At 58.7% G+C, this 16,545-nt stretch overlaps 1 protein-coding gene across 33 annotated transcripts in view; it reads left to right on the forward strand.

The window, feature by feature from the left end:
- The window catches only part of Ablim2 (actin binding LIM protein family member 2), a 113,677-nt gene that overhangs the window by 13,776 nt on the left and 83,356 nt on the right, over positions 1–16,545 (forward strand). For 6 of the 33 annotated variants that reach the window (XR_002395895.2, XM_021260332.2, XM_087187273.1 and 3 more), the window contains exon 1: positions 9,423–10,257. The exons of 9 other annotated variants lie outside the window; for them this stretch is intronic. Coding sequence is in view for 23 of the 24 variants with exons in the window: in XM_021260332.2 (XP_021115991.2) it covers positions 9,687–10,257 (571 nt within the window). In the remaining variant the exon portion in view is untranslated. Of the gene's footprint in view, positions 1–9,413; positions 10,258–16,545 lie in introns of those variants that run through there. 18 more of the 33 variants (XM_087187269.1, XM_087187284.1, XM_087187271.1 and 15 more) reach the window with 16 other exon arrangements.

The following is a 16,545-nucleotide window of genomic DNA, read 5'->3' on the forward strand; positions in this document are numbered from 1 at the left end:
GGTGGGCTGCTCCCCTCGGCCCCACACGGTGGGAACGGCATTGCCACCTCCCCGTGCCGTGAGCCCGCCTTACCTGGGCTGCACACTGTCCTGCGCCCACCCCAAGCCCAGGTGGGATGTCTGGAACCCTGTGCCCAAACATACAGGCCAAAGAAGTTTCCAGATGGGCCTGAGGCCAGGGTCGAGCTGGGGCTCTGTTGCAGCTTCTGTCTTTGCTTACGATCAGCATGGGGCCTTGGAGGGACCCGGCCAGGGACCTGTTCAGGGGCTCATATAGCCACACAGCCTCGCTGCCCCGGTCTAGGACTTGTTTTTGGCTTTTTGAGGCAGGGTCTTGCCATGCAGTTCAGGCTGGCCTTGAACTCATGATGTAGTCCAGCCTGGTGTCAAACTCCCGGTGATCCTCCTGCCTCAGCCTCCCAAGGGAGTGCTGGGATCACGGGCATGTGCCACCACACCTGGCTGCTTCCCTGCTGAGGGACTGTTAGATATTGACCTCTCTACCCACATCGCACTAATGTGTCTGGCAAAGGCCATTTCCCTGGCACCCAGGAGCTCCTGGGGAGCAGAAATGAGTGGCAGGGGAAGCTCACAGGAGGCCGGCGGCTGTGGTTGGCCGGGCGGAAGAGGGCCTGTAATTAACTGCAGGTGGCGTCTGGGGCCTGGCGTGGGCTCTCAGGCCATGCAGTCGCACGGCCAGCGAGGCGAAGTGGGCCTGGAGTCTGGCTGCCCATCCAGGCCCAGGCCTGCCCTGCACCGTGCTGCGTCCTGCAGGAGCCGGGCAGGGAAGGCGGAGGGGCGAGGCGGTGGCCTTGACTGGGCCTGTGGTCGGGCTGGGAGGCGGCGGGCTGTCAGTGACCATGAGGAAGGAAGAGGTTTGCGGGGTCCCTGCTCCCGGCCAGGCCTCCCGGCCTCCTCTGCCCTTGCTCAGTGTCCCGGCCCCTCCCTGCCCTGCCCGCCGCCCCAGATGTTGCTAGAGGAAGCATCCCTCTTCTCACATCCGGGTGCCCACTCTGCTGGCCGCGAAGGGATGTGGAGGGGCCCGGTGTCCCTGGGGCTCGGCCCCCCTACATCTTCCCCAGTAGATTTTACAGACATCGCTTGTTTAATGACCGAGTTCCGGTCCCATGACCAGGTCGGTACCTGGATTGGTCGCTAAATGAGGAGTTGTGCAGCGTGTGTTCAATCCTCAACAAAGAAGCGGTCCAGGGAAACTCGGGCTTGGTGAGTGCTCTGCTTAGCATAGCTCTCACAGGCAGCGCTGTGATGTGTACCAGAACACAAACTACGGTGCTGTACCGCAAAGCACAGCTGCTCAGTCTGCAGCGCTGTACGGGAGAAGCCCCACAAGCCGCCTGGCCACGCACCCCCTGCGTCGGGGTCCGAACGCGAGTCCTAAATGCAGACAGTCTGAGGGGCGCCCGTGTTTGCCTGTGTCAGGAGTCACAGGAGCCACAGGGGACAGTGTCACACATAGGGCTCTCGTTTGCTTTGCGAAGAGCAGGACCTGGCCCACAGGGGCCCTCACTGCCGCCCTCCTCCCCAGCGCCTCGGCCTTCTCTGGACTCTCCACCTGGCCCTGTGCCTGTCCTAAGTGTCCATGCTCCGAATCGCTCAGCGAGCCCAGCCAGGCCGAGTGCCACTCCCCGGGGGGGGGGGTTCTTCATGGTCCCCAATCCCTTTAAACTTCCTGCTCCCTTTAAACTTCCTGCTCCCTTTGAACTTCCTGCTCCCTTGCTGGGTGGGGCTGGGTTTTGTTCTGCTTTGGTGTTAGTGTTTTATTTTTATCATGATAATCTATCTATACAGCGTAAAGCTTAGCATCGTGAGTGTCGGTTCAGGGCGGGAAGCCATTCTCATTAGTGCAGCCGCTGCCCCTTCCGGCTCCAGAACTCTCATCCTCCCGACTATCACTCTGTGCCCGTGAAACGCTGGGTCCCAGCCCCTGCCCCCCGTTCCCTGCCGTCTCTCTGGGTTTGGCCGCTCCAGGGACCTCGTAATGCTGGCGCCCCACAGCGCTTGTCCTTCTCTTGTTGCGCCATCCTTGCAGTCCACCTGGGATGTGGCGTGAATTAGCAACCCTTCCTTTTGAAAGCTGAATAATATTCCACATGATGGCCGGACCGTGTTGCGCTTCCCCTTCCTCCAAGAATGCACGCCCGTGTCTCCCTCCTCCTGGCTGCTGTGACGGTGCCCATGAGCATGGCATGCAGATACCTGCTGGATGTTCTTTGGGGCCTGTCCCGGAAGTGGGGTGGCTGGGTCATCTGCTGATTCTGTTTGTGCTTTTGGGGGGCCTCCGTGCACCATGGACACATGAAGGGCCTCGTGGGCAGGGCCTTGGCAGCTGTGCCTTCCTGGGACTCTTCTCCTGCATTGTGGTGTCCGAGGGTTCGTCTCTGCCGAGGCATTCTTGGGACGTGCTCCCCTGGGCTGAGTCTCTCACACTGTTGTGCAGATGATCACGCTCTGCTCCCGTGTGCACACCTGTCAGGGACCTGGGGGTCATCTCCACTGTGGGCCAGGGGGCAAGGGTGGCAGGTACCTGTGGGCCACTCCTCAGCATGTCTGTTCCCAGCCCCGTGTACAGATGGTTAAACCAAGGCTAGCAGGGTGGGGCCACTGCCCAAGACACAGCCTCTGGACTGGTGCTGGGCTCTGGGAGGGGTGCTCACATCTCACTTTTCTGGGGTCACGATTAGTGGCTGTGGGCACTGTCCTCTCTCTGACACTTTAGCTCTCTGCTTCCACCCTGCTGGCCACCAGGGGCTCCCAGGATGCGGAGCAGAGACTCCCTGGGGACAGTGGTGGGCAACTGATCGGCCGCGCCTGCCACAGGCGCCAGAGGAGCTGCGGGCTGGCTTGGGGTTCACCATCATTTGCAGTCCCAGGGGAGAGGGCTGGCTAAGTTGTCAATCCAGCCGTGAGCCTAGAACCAGGTCTGTGGCTGCTGCTCATTTCTGGGATCTTCGAAGGGAAGCGCGTGAGTCAGGCTGCGTCCTGTATCCTGCGGAACTGTGAAATAGTACACTGAGGGAAAGGATCTGAAGCAGACCCAGTGTCTTGGGGCACCTCTGCCCGCCAGATGCCATCGTCCTGCCTCGGCCAGGCTGGGCACTGTGACAAGACCTCGGTTCTCTGTGTCCCCCCACTGGGCCCGCGTGGGCCACATTTCCGCCGTTCTTACACGGACACAGCTGAGCTATGCGTACGGGAGGGTAAGAGCTGTTCCTGGACGCGGTGACGGGAAAGTCTCCTGCCTCCGTTTATACCTCCACCAAAGGGCACAGGGTCCCTCGTCCCTGCCCGGCAGCCAGTGCAGGGTGTGTCTGCCTTTTGAATATTCGCAGTCCCATGGGTTGGGGCCTCAGAGCCCAAGTGCACCTTTACACTTTCCCAGGCCGCTTGTGTATCCCTGGGTTCCTGTCTCCCTCTTCGGTTATTTTTCTGCCCAGGTGTCTGTCTTGGCTTTATTGGTTCTGGAGGCAGACGCGCTGCAGACCGCATGTTGGCAGACAGGAGACGGACGAATCGCTGCTAGTTTTAGCGTGGGTTCACATCCCAGCAGGAGCCGGAAGGCTGTGGTGGGGACAGCGGGACAGGGAGGCTTCGGGGTGTTGCTGACCTCGTGCTCCCCCAGCTCTACCCAAGACCCCATGTGTGGACCCTGCAGGTGTTGTGTGGGCATCGGGGCCTCCCTGAGGCCACTCCCAGCTTCCTCTTGCCTCTGCATCCTCCTGGCCTTGAACCCTTCTCCCCGGCTGTCCCCTCCACCGGACTTGTCCCTCTGCTCTAGTCCCTCCTCACCCTCCAAATCCTGGTATGAATGTCGTCTCCCCAGAGAGGCCCCCGGCTACCTGCACCCAAGGCATCCAAGTAGCTGGGCAGGACAAGACCCTGTGCACTGGGCCCCATGCTGCAGGCCGTCCCCGCTCTCAGGACTCCAGTGCACGGTGGGGATACCAGCTGAGTAGCCAGCTGTCCCACACCTGGCTGTTCCCAGATGGCCAGCACCTGTGGGTTCCCAGAGGCCCTGGGAGTAGATATCTCATTGTCCCACAGGTGCTGTATGGAGCTGTTGTGGCATGGGCTGGCTCGTGTGTGAGCACCGATGAGGGTGGGTGGCTCCTCAGTGCTTGGAGCCTGGGAGATCAGGGCTGAAGAATGGCACCTTCCCTGCCCTGCCTTGCCCAGGGTTCTCAGCATCTGGAATAAGGAGCTTGGTCTCCGTCTGGGGCCTCGTGAGCACCCCAAGATGGCCTTCTGGTGGGGGACCTGGAGGTCAGTCTGGGAAGGATAGGAGATGATGGGGAGTCCTGTAAGGTCATTCTGAGCAGGTGACCCCCTGATACAGTCTAACCTGTGTCCTTAGCAGAAGAGGGGAGAGAACGTAAAGGGTCACCCAGCCAGGGGCCCCATGAAGGCGGAGGTGGAGGCTGGAGCCATGCAGCCATGAGCCAGGGAACTCCAGTGACCGGCAAAGCTGCAAGGAGATATACCACTTGGCTTTCCTGAGCTAGGACCCAGTAACCTTCAACTTAGAGGAGGAGAGGTATAATTTGGCTCATGGTTTCATAGGGTTCAGTCTTTGGCCAGCTGGCTCTGGGCAGGAGCATGATGGTGGAAGGGGCTGGTGGAGGAAAGCTACTCTTTTCATGGTGGCCAGGAAGTAGGGCACAGGGGAATAGAGCCAAAGAGGAAGGAGCAAGGGACTAGACATGGACCCCAAGGTCTCACGCCCTTGACCACCCAGACACACCAAGGAGTGTGCTCTACTCGTTCCCTTGGCAGCTCCTGAGCCTGTCAAGTCGGCAATGAAGATGAACCCGCAGAGCCCAGGAAGCAGCTGACCCCAATCTCAGAGGGACGTGGCCCTGTCCTCCCTCGATTTGGGACACCTGGACTCCAGACCCACGAGAGGACAAACGTCTGTTGTTGAACCCAGCGGTCTGGGGACTTTGTGACAGACAACAGGCATGGCTGGGACCTGGGAGAGGAAGCTGCTGTTCCCAGGTGCCTGCCGTGTGCCAGGCAGGTGCCAGCATCCTCACCCATGTCATCTCATTCGGGCCCCCTGCAGCCCTGGCACCAGGCATTCTCACCGAACACACAGGGAAACTGAGGCTCCAAGACTGGAGAAGTTGCCAGGCTGGACCCACATGGCTGCTGGGAAGCGGATCTTGGAGCAAACCCAGGACCGCCCGAGTCGCCCTCGTGATGTGTGACAGCAGTGACAGCCCTCTGTTTGCTGGCTGAGAGGGACTCAGGGCACCAGGGCAGGCATCGTGTGGGAGCTGCCGCCAAGGACGGAGAGCTCGGGCGAGAGTGGGCTGGGCGCTGGGCTCCCTCCCCTGGGGCTGGATGCTGCCTCAGTCCCTTGGATCCTACAGCTTTAGGACCTTAGGAAACTCAGTGTCATCTCTGCTTCAAAGTCATGTTGAAAATCTCAACCATCTGCCACTGGCTTTGTAAGCCCTGGATTTTGCTTGCTTCTTGGCTTCTGAGCATTGTTCACAAATGAGGATTTCAGTAAAGAGGGTGAGGTTGGAGATCCTTAATCTAAAAATCCAAAGTGCTACTTAATGCCACAAATGGAAAATTCCACACCCTGAAACTTTGTTTCATGCTCAAAACTGTTAAAAAAACGTGGTGTTCAGTCACCCCAGGGTGTGTGTTTAAGGTGGAGGTGAAACATTAGTGAATTTCAGGTTGAGACTGGGGTCCCAGGTATCTCATTATGCAAATGCAAAGATTTCAACATCGGAAACACTTCTGGAAATCTGAATGCTTTCAGAAACTAGAAGTCTGAAGCACTTCTGGTGCTGGGCATTTTGGATGGTGGATACCCAGCCTGTAACGCTGCCCTGATGGTGCTGGTGGATGTGAGAATTGTGTTACAGTGTGGACCGAGGTCCCTGGAGGAGGGGCAAGCCTCGCATCGCTGGAGCTCAGTGAGGATGGGAGCGTTCACAGCCACCTGGGACCACGGCTCGCTCTCCTTTTCCCCGAGAGCCCCGTCCTGAGCCACTAGATGGGCCAGAGCGCAGTACCCAGCGGCTGGCTTCCTCTGCCAGACACCTTACCCCACGCAGAAACATCTGGGCACTGGGTCCTGGGGTGCGGGCCGCTGTGGAGGTGGCTGTGTGGGTTGGGACAAGGCGCCGTACCAAGAGCAGGCTGGAGAGTTGGGTGGGCTGTGGGGGCCCACCTCGAGATGTGCATAAAGAGCCTGTCTCCGGAGCTGCTTGACAGCCTCATAACTTCCACAGCTGTCCCCACGCTGGCAGGGACAGCTATGGAAGTGAGGACAGCACTGTCTACACTGCGGGTGGCCACCATTCGTGGGCACAGAAATCAGTTTACTGGGTCGCTGCAGCACTCCTTTATGTAAGAACTTGGACTGAATACAGAGTAGCAGAGCGCATCTCAGGCACTAAGGGTGAGTACTGTGTGGCAAAAAATTGCTACATATTTACACTTCATACCAGTTAAATTGCAGGTGCCCATGATAGGCTGAAAGTGCCCCCTGTATGTCATTCCCTAGTGCCTGCAACCTGAGTCATTGTAGTTGGAAAAGGGGACCTTGCAGATGGGATTATGTTAACGATGTTGAGATGGGAGATAATCCAGGATTATCAGAGTGAGCCCTGAATGCCATCGAATTTATTCCTAAGAGAGAGAGGCAGAGGGAGGCTACAGACAGACCCACAGAAAAGGACAGGAGGCCTAGTGGTCCAGACTAGGGTGGCACGGCCCCAACTCGACAAATTCGGTGGTCCTGGAAGCTGGACCAGGCCAAGTACAGGCCTCGGGATATGCAGATTTCAAATTAACTTGAGCCAATCAGGGCTTAGCTCTGGAACTAGAAGTGGGGCCAGGCCTGCTGAGTCAGGTACTGAGAGGGGGAAGCAGGCAAGTGCTTCCTCAGGCAGGTCTTTGGTGGAGGAGGAGAAGGTGGTCACTGGAGCCCAGCACCTGTCCACCCCTGGGACGTGCCCCTTCCCTAGCTCCCTGCTGGGGCCCAGGAGGTCCCTGGGTGGATGCCTCCCTGCTCCATGGGGGCAGGCTGGCCTCTTCTGGCTCCTCTGGGCTGGCCTGGTGCTGCCGTCCTGCAAATCCTAGGCGCCTCCTGTCAGGTCCTGCCCAGTCCTTCCGTCCACCTATCTGTCCCGTGGGGCTGCTCATGGTGCCACTGTCTCCAGCTGCAGGCAGGTGGAGCTGACTTCATGCTTGTAAATCTGAGTGGAGGCTCAGGACCAGCCAGCATGGGCAGCCCCTCCCTGCACAAGTGTGGGCTGGGCCCTGAGGCCAGCCTCTCTCTGGGCACTCAGGGAAAGGACCCACATTGCCCCGAAATGCAGAGCATTCTTCCTGACACGGGCCTTCCCGGAGCCCATGCGGATTCTGCACGGCCTCAGGGATCTGGTGTCACCCTGGCCACTCTGCTGCAGATGCCCACTGGCCATGTCCCAGGAACCGGTGTCTGCTTGGCTGGGCCGCTGAGGGCCTCCCTTAGGAGTGGCCTTTCAAGTAAGTCTGTGCTCGGGGTGGGGCCACCTCACTCACACGTGCAGGGCCTGAGGGGTGGAGTGTTGCCGAGTCCATGGGTGACCGGGCAGGGTGTGCAGATGGAGAGAGAAGCCTGGCTTCAGTACCCTCTCTTGCACACTGGTCTCCTGGGCTAGGCTGTGTTGCTCCCAGGAGTTAGGGGACTGATGTCTCCTCCCAGGTGAGGGCACCTGATGCACTGGCAGCTGCCCAGCCGAGGCCCTGAGGCCTCTGTTGCCAGCCCTCCAGGGCTGCTGCCTGCACAGATGCCAGCCAGGACCCCACGGGCATGCCTGTCTCAGTGACACATGAGCGTGCCCGTCTCAGGAACACAGCAGCCACAGGGAGGTGTTGGTGATGGACACTTCCCTCCTAGCATCCAGCGAACCTGTCAGCAGCTGCCCCTGCTTGTCAGAGTAAAACCCTTGCTTCTCACCAGGGCATCCACTGCCTCAGTTTTCTCATTGGGAAAGCAGGGATACTGGTGTGGCAGTGCTGAGTATTCAGTGGGCAGCTGCTGTCATTGTCATCGTCGCCAGCAAGACTTCTACCTTGAGCTGGGCATGGGCTTCAAGACAAGCCAGTGGTAGAGTCATTGAATGGAAAAACTGTTTACTTCTACACTTGACCTTAGCTACAAGGCCAAGAAGTGATGGGACTGTTGACCTCCAGGCAGAAGGAGCCATTGACCCTGTGGCATTGTATCTGGGGAATATGTTACCTGCTTTCTGAATTTTGCAGGGGCCTACAGTTAAGAGTTTGCCTTGAGTCTCAGAGAAGACTCTGGACTCGTACCTTTGAGCAGTGCTGGAACTGTGAGCCTTTGGAGGAGGAATTAGTGTTTCCAGTTGTATGTGGAGTAGTTCCATCACTTTAGAAGGAATTGTGACCTTGTTCTTGACTCTCTTTGGAGGTGAAGTTTGGTTTCAAGAGTGTTTGGGCGTCAAGTTGACAAAGGAGGGGTGCTTGTGATGGTTCATCTTGATTGTCAGGCTGGCTGGTTTGAGAACTCCATGGGATTAGTGACTTTTTTTTTGGTACCAGGGATCGAACTCAGGTCCTTGTGCTTGTGAGGCTGGCGGTGGAACCGCTGAGCTAAATCCCCAACCTCGTCCATGGGATTAGTAAAGCACATTATGTGTACATCCAGTGGGTCATGGGGCCCTGTCCTTGGTTCTACATCTGGCCTCTGCCCCTCCCTCTCTGGCTCTTTTCTGGTCCATCTGTTACCTGGTTGGCATGAAAGAAGCAGCTTTGCTCTACCATGCTCTTCTGCCATGATGTTTCTGCCTTGGAGCCAGCTGCCCATGAACTGAAACTTCTGAAACCATGAGCCAAATGTAAGGCTTTTGTCCTTTAAGCTGTGTATGTCAGGTATTTATCCCAGCAACCGAGAGATGACTAATACAGAGTCCAATTCTTTGCCTTGAACACAAAATATGTGCCCAGTGTGGGCTCTGTGGACTCCAAAAAGGAATATTGCACACATCCCTTGGGATTCCTGCTGTAATGGCTGCTCCTCAGCACCCCTTTGGTGGGCAGAGGTGGAAGTTTCAACAGCATGATTAAGTCAGACCCAGAGGTACAGTCGACATTCACCTGGCTGCCAGCTCCCCAGTTCTTTTCCCAGAGCCAATTGGATGAGGCAGTTTTGTTGGGGGTATGAAATATGACTTGTGCCTAAAGGTGTTGCCCCAAAGCCTCTTACCATGACCTGACTTGCACACACCCTGTGCCCAGTTAGCCAGGATGAGGACTGTGGCTTTGCTCCTCCACACCCTTCCACCATGATGCTCCTGCCTTGGAGCCAGCTAACCATGGACTGAATCTCCTGAAACTGTGAGCCAAATCATACCTTTCCTCCTTTAAGCTGTGGGTGTTTGGTATTGTGTCCCAGTGATAAGGAAGCTGCTGAATACAGGGTCTTGGGCAGCCAGATGTGGGCAGGGCCCAAGCCCTGCTGTTCACTGTCCAGGGGCCTCCTGTAGCTTGTCTAAGCTTCCTCAGCCTCAGTTTCCCCTCTGGTACATTGGTGTTGTGTAGGGAACAGGGAAAGAACCTCTAGAACCTCTGCATTAAGTTCTAGTCTCCTGTGAGCCACAACAGCACAAGGAGAACTAATTAATATATGGACAGACATGAGACTTAGAGAAGAAGCTCAGCTTTGGGTCTGGTCAATGCTGCTCGGGGCAGCAAAGACCCCAGATCCGGAGCTTGCCATAGCTTCATTCGGTACATCGGGAGAAACAAATGTAGCAAATGACTCAGAGGGGGGCAATAATCCTAGAACAATGAGGAACTATGTAGATGAAGATTTGGGGGCTGGGGATTTAGCTCAGTGGTTCTGGTGTCTGCCTCACAAGCGCAGGGTTGCAAGTCCACCTGCCCTGGCACGTGGGGTCAGTAACTGTCCCCCTGGGCCTATTCAGTGTCCCTTTCCCATACACTGGGAAACAGGTGTATGTTTGGGGTGGCAGTGTGGTAGAGGCTATTTTGGTGTTCCGGGAAGGGCCTGGCCCTGCCCGCCTTGGACCTGGGGTGGCAGCTGCCACGTGACCTCTGGCATGTCACCGGGAGAGGTGCCCACCGCGGAGCTCTCTGCCCACGCAGCTGCCAGCGCAGCTCCCTGGTGCCGGGGCCTGTCCTTGGAGGGAGAGCGCAGAGCCTTTGAGAGGAGCCGCACCCTGGGGATGCCTGGAGGAGGGACAGGTAAAGCCCGAGGTGGCCCTGTGTTCAGTTTCTAGTTAGAAGTTGGTCTCGGGTCCCACGGACAAGCCTCGAGGGTCTGGCTGCCTTGTGATCCTGGGGAGAGCGGCACTGGCGGCGCCAGCTATGTGCAGGCTTGGGGACTTTCTCTCAGACAGTGCTGTGTGTGAGTAGGGGACGCGTCTTACAGATGATGAGCTGAGGCTCGGGGAGGGGAAGGGTTGGGCCCTCGTCACGTGGTGGTGAGTGTCAGAGCCATGACCGGGCTCCAGCAGGCCCAGGGTCAGGGCCAGGGTAACTGGGCCCCGTCTGTCCTGCCCTCTCTCCTCCGCCCTTCTTTGCCTCTTTCCTTTGAGGCAGTGCTTCTCAGCCAGGGGCCAGGTTGCTCCCCAAGCAGCTGGCAGTGTCTGGAGGCATCGGTGGGGGGAGGGGACCGGTGGCATCTGGAGGGGACAGGTCAGGACACTGCGGTTTGTGTAGAGCGTGCAGGATGTTCCCCAGCAGGGCACCGCCCAGCACCGGGCTTTAAGGAATGTCACCCGGTGTCCCTCCTCTGGTGTTGATGGGAACAGGGTGTGTCTGGCCACACAGATACAAACAACACGCCCGTGCCGAAGGCCCGTGTCCTGCATGAGGCCAATGTGGCTGCTGGCTGAGGGTGACAGGACGGCCTGGACCCCAGCAGCAGAAGGCCACGGCTCAGGGCCACAGGGCAGAGCTCGGGAGCCCCAAGCTGCACCAGTCCTGCCTCCCTCGGGCTTCCTGTCCCACCCTGTGCATGGGGCCGAGCCTTGTGCCTGGGCTGTCCCCTCCCTGCATCCTCCTTGCTGGCCTGTGCCATCTCCTGCTCAGCTCCCACTCTGAGGATCCTGGGCTGTTACTGAGGAGCTGCTCTGACTGGAGCAGAACAGGGAAGCCTTGGGCTCTGCTGGCCGACCTCTCGGGGGACCCCAGCGAGACACCTGCACCTCTCTGGGGCTCAAGGGCCCCATCTGTAGAGGCTGACTGTAGCGCCTCCTCTCGGGGTTGGCAGAGAACCGCACTCGGCATTTGTCCCCCAAAGGGCATAGCTGTGGCTCCCACTCTGGCCAGGCTCTAGCTGACCGTGCCCTCCTGGCCGTGGAGGGTGAGTCCACTTGGGGTGGGGGCAGCCTGGCCCCGCCCGGTGGATTCCGGAGCTGAGCACAGTTGACAGCGACCGTTTCCCAAATGGAATTTCCACGCCGGAGGCTGGAAGGGCTCCCGGCCTGCTGATACAGGCGTCTCCCACACCCCGTGAGCCCTCACCAGCAGCCGGCAACAATGTGGAGGGCAAAGAGCAAACAGCAACAACACGAACACTGTGCTGGCGTCTGCACCCCGAGCTGGGGGATCAGCACCGAGGCCCCAGCTCAGAGGGAGCGACAGCCTCTGGCCAGGAGACAGGTGGCGTGGGTGTGATTCTATTTATGGAAAGTTCCTCATGCAAAATTATAGTAAAAGCTAAAACTCAAACCCTAAGGAGAAAGAGTAAATATTCATTATCTCAGATTAGGCAATAGTTTCTTAGAAGTGACACCAGGCACACAAGCCCCAGGAGAAAAATTGGATTTTATCAAAACTAAAAACACTTGTGTCATGAAAGACATCGCAAAGGAAGTGGAAAAACAACTCACAAACAAAGACGGTGTTCATACATCTTCAGCCATCGGGGAAATGCAAACCCAAACGAGGTGCCAGTGGGTGGGGGCCGCACACCTGTCATCCCAGCGCTCTGGGAGGCTGAGGCAGGAGGATCACAAGTCCAAGCCCAGCCTGGACAACTTAGCAAGACCCTGTCTCAAAATCAAAAGCTTAGTGGCTGGGGATGTAGCTCAGTGGCACCGAGCCTGCCTCACAAGCATAAGGTCCAGAGTTCAATCCTGGTACCAAAACAAAAAACAAAAACTGTCAAAATCAAAAGTTGAAAAGGACTGGGGATGGAGGTCAGTGCAAAGGCCCTGGGTTCAGCCCCACCTGGAGGAGGGGGAGGGCACTTCACACTCTCTAGCAGGCTAGAATCAGTCGAGCAAACCAGAGTTGGTGCTGAGGGTGTGGAGGAATCAGCCACGTGGGAACAGCGGCCGTGCAGCAGTCCAGCGGCCCCTCAAAGTGTTACACAGAATGGCCCGTGACCCAGCATTCTACTCCTAGCATATACCCCGGAGCAAAGAAAGCACACAGCACCCAGAATGAACACACAAATGCTTGTAGCAGCCAAGATGGAAACAGCGGATAAATGGCCGTACAACATGTGCTCTGTCCATGTGCTGGAAGAGCGCTCAGCCACGAAGGCAGCGACACACCAATGCCTTTCACCACAAGCAAGCCAGTCCCCGAAGGCCGCTGACTCCATGTGTGTGAGACGCCCAGCGCCCACCAATCTGCAGGGATGGATCCATTGCTGAGGGGTGGGGAGGAGGAATGATGGCCCGGATTGAAACTGGGAGAGGGTTCCTTCTGGGGTGGCAGCAATTTTCTAAATTAGGTTATGGCGTTTGACCCAGAGTCCTGGGCATATATGAAAAACTGGCAAACTGAGCGTTTTGAACAGGTGGATTGCACGGAGTGTGCGCTCTGTTGCAGCAGTGAGAAGCTGTCTACGCCAGGCGCCTCCACCGAGCTGGGCTGGGGCCGTCCTGGAGATGACACAGCCCGGACACGAGGGCCAGGCACAGGCTCGGGCACCGTAATTATGACTGCACCGGGTCACCTCGTCCTACCCCGGCATGCAGAGTCACAGGGTGGGCGGCCGCCCACAGCCGGGTGGTCATCTCAGGGGAGGAGGACGGCGGGATTTGTCGTGTTCCCCTTCCGCGCACTGATAGGGTTTCTCCCAAGTTGTTTTTGTGGTTGAACTTGGGCCGCTCGTGTCTCCCCAGGCCAGCAGTGGTTCTGGGCCAGGGTCCCAGCTGGTTGTCCCCACCTCGACTCTGGGCCCATCTGGCAGAGCGGGTCCTGGTCATGCCGGCCATCGGGGACCGAGGTGGGCGCACCCTGCCTGCCCACAGCCGCCCCATGCTTGGGAGCCGACACCTCGATCCCTGGGCTTCGTGGAGCGCCCCGCTGAGCAACTGGGACGGTGTGTGGACTGGCTGCCCAGAGCTCGGCCCTCTGTCCTCTCCCAGCTGTTGGCTAGGAGCTGGGTGCCCAGCTTTAGTTAGACACTCAGGAAATGCTTTCCCAGTGACAGTCTTCCTTGGCCCAGGGGCTCAGGAGGACGCGAGAAGAGCCAGGAAGTGAAGGGGCCAGGCCCGGTTCCGGCGCTGCCCTGCCAGCTACAGGCTGTGTGGTCTCCGAGGTGCCGAGCCTCGCTCAGCCGTGGGCCTGCTGGCAGCATGTGGGTGATAGTGCTTCTCATGCCAGCTGGGGACTGGTGTGCCCACTGCGCCTGCAGCAGGCAGAACACCCAAAGCCTGGCATCACCGTGTGTACCGAGCCAGCCGGTTCGGCCCTGGTGCTTGCAGAACCACCGATTCACAGGCACCTTGGCCCAGCAGCGGCCGGGTCCACTTCCTGCCCCGCCCGCCCTGGTGGCAGTGCCCTGTCCCAGACTGCTGGGCACCTCAGCTCACCCCAGGGTGCCTGCCCCACTGGGCTAACCCAACCCGTGTCTGCTGAGGAGGAGCTCTTGGTGCAGGGCTCCCACGTCCCGCCTCAGGGGAGGGTCTGTGGGTGATGGGCCCGCCAGCCCCCTGGGGTGGGTGGTGCCACTGTGTGCTGTCACAGTGGTGCTGGGCACATTCTGAGTCCCTCGGGTGGGCTTCGGTCTCCAGCGCTGTCGGGGTGCTGTCCACTGCAGAAGCCCCCGTCTGTCCAAGGCATTGTTACAGTGGCCCGGCTCTCCAGGCAGAGGGTGTTCTCCTGGGGCCAGGGACGGGAGGGGAGCCAAGGGCACCTCTGGGCCCTCACAGGCATCAGGCTGGACTCCAGGCCAGGGCTGTCCTGGGTCGTCCGTTGTCGTTGATGACGGTGTACAGTGGAGCGGCCGGACCCCAGCCAGGCTGGTGTGTGCAGGGCTAGGGCCTGAGCAGGGGTGGGGCAGTGGAGGGTCGGCCCCTGGGAAGCTGAGAGCTGCGGGGGCCTGGCAGGCCTGCTTCTCTTCCAGCTGAGCGGTCTGCCCACTTGCAGCATGGTGGTCCGGGCAGTGGCGCGGTGGCTGAGTGCAAGCCCCAGCACAGACTGGCCACGGGAGCCGAGGGGAGGCTGTGTGGACCGTGGATCCCCCAGGGCCCATGCTCGGATCTGCAGCCCCAGACACGCTTCCTGCTGGGCGGCCTGGGCCGGTCAGCACCCATCGGGCCCTTGTGTGTGTTGTCAGCCCAGACACTTGCTGACCGGGGAGATTTTTCCTTTAAAAATTAGTCATTCCTATTTATTGTGCAGCGTGGTAACACCACCTGTATACAGTGTAGTGATCAAACTGGGGCAGTTGGCATTTACTTCCAATCCTTTAAGCATTTAAATTTTTAACACGTAATAAATATGCATGTTTATAGAGTGTGGTACTTCAGCAGATATATACCATTCTCCCCCTCCTTTTTTTTTTTCTTTTTTGAGACAGGGTCTCGCTATGCAGATCAGGCTGGCCTCGAACTCTCAGTGACCCTCTTGGCTCAGCCTCCCGAGTGCTAGGATTAGAGGTGTGCACCACCATGCCTGGCCCTACCATTTTCCTTTTGATGAAGGTGTGGTCCTGCTGGGTTCAGGACACCCTAATGGCCTCCTTTTCCCTTAGCTGTGCCTCTGAAAGCCCTGTCTCCAAATCCAGTCCCATTCTGGGGTCTGGGGTTCAGGGCTCCCCATGTGACTTTTAGGGGAGACAGTTCAACCTGCACAGGTGGGCTCTGTGTGGCCTCCTGGGGCCACTGTCTTCATGCTCCTGTCCCCTGTCCTGGAGGGTTGCAGGAGATGCCATCTTGGCTGTCTTCTCTCTCAGGCTCTGAGGCTCCCTGATCCTTTCCACCCTGACTCGGCCCACACCAAGACACTCAGGACTGCCTGTCCTGGGTCAGGAGCCCCTGAGGGTCAGAGGTGCCCTGGCCATTCAGGCAGCCCCGGGATCCTCCGTAGGACTCCCGAGCTACGACCACGCCCGAGCTGGCCTGTGCGTCCACTCTGGGTCTGCACTGGCCTGCCTGCCCCTCTGGTGCCTGCCACAGTGCCAAGAGCGTGGGAAAACAAGGACTTTCCTGTGTAGGTGGCTTGGAATTCTCCAGCCTGGTGGCTGCAGGGCTGGTGGTCGGGACCACACCCAGGCCTCTGGGGAGAATCCTGTGCATCCTCGTCCAGGTGCTCCCGGCAGGGGGTTTAGGTTGGAGGTGCTCTGCAGGAGGCCCAGGGCTTTGGGGCTTTGTCCCCTCTGGCTTTCGCCAGTGGGGACCTGGGAGTCCTCTGATGTGAGCAGACCTGGTATTGGAAGCATGCCCAGAGGTGAGAATTGCACCCAGGGCTGTGGGGTCCTGCACCGGGACTTACCGCGGTCCTCACAGAATGACTTCCCCAGCTCTGGGCAGGTTTCAGGAAGGGTTTCTGGAGGCTGTGCAGCCTGGTCTGTGTGCTGTTTTCTCCAGAGTGAGGTCCTGCTGGGTGGAGGGGTCCACACGGGGAAGACCCTCGCCTGTGCTCGGCCCTGGGAGATCTCTGCACCCCGTCGCTCAGGGACATCTGCAGTGGCAAAGCTGTGAGGATTCCTAACCCTCCCAGGTGACCCTGTGCTTTTCGAAACTGCCCAGGCATCTGTACACAGTGGGAACATCCACTGGACCCTGGTGTTCACCGCACACCGATCCGTTCTCCTGCAGTCTTGGGGTGTGGGTACATTGACACACCCCTTGTGCCTTCCGGGGGCTGCGATGCTGGAAGAGCCAGGTGTCGTGGCAGAGGTGGGCGGGGCATTGAGTGGTGGGCATGGACAACAAGGGGAGAGGGTGTGGTCATGAGGAGGTGGGCGGGGACAGTGAAGAGGTAGGTGGGGCAGTGAGGTGGGCAGGGACAGGGAGGATATGGGTGTGGCCACAGGGGGTGGGCAGGGCCATGATGAAGTGGGCGGGGCAGGAGATTGGACCAACCAGCAACCTAGGGCACCTCTGGCAGATGCCAGGTGCTTCTGCCTTCTTGGGGTCCCCAGAGCAGACAGTGCATGGGCAAGGGTAGAGCTTGGCAGAGCGATGTGCTGAGGGCTGGGTGCCACTGTGATGTGTCTTGGTTTCCCCCTGACTTCAGTGCGTCACACCCTCAGTCACCCTGTGGGTTCTGAGGGCCAGGCGCTCA

Source organism: Heterocephalus glaber, unplaced genomic scaffold (genome assembly GCF_053883595.1).
Source record: "Heterocephalus glaber isolate CG9 unplaced genomic scaffold, H.glaber_assembly_v1.0 deba00001509, whole genome shotgun sequence".
In the NCBI taxonomy this organism is placed as follows: Eukaryota; Metazoa; Chordata; class Mammalia; order Rodentia; family Bathyergidae; genus Heterocephalus; species Heterocephalus glaber.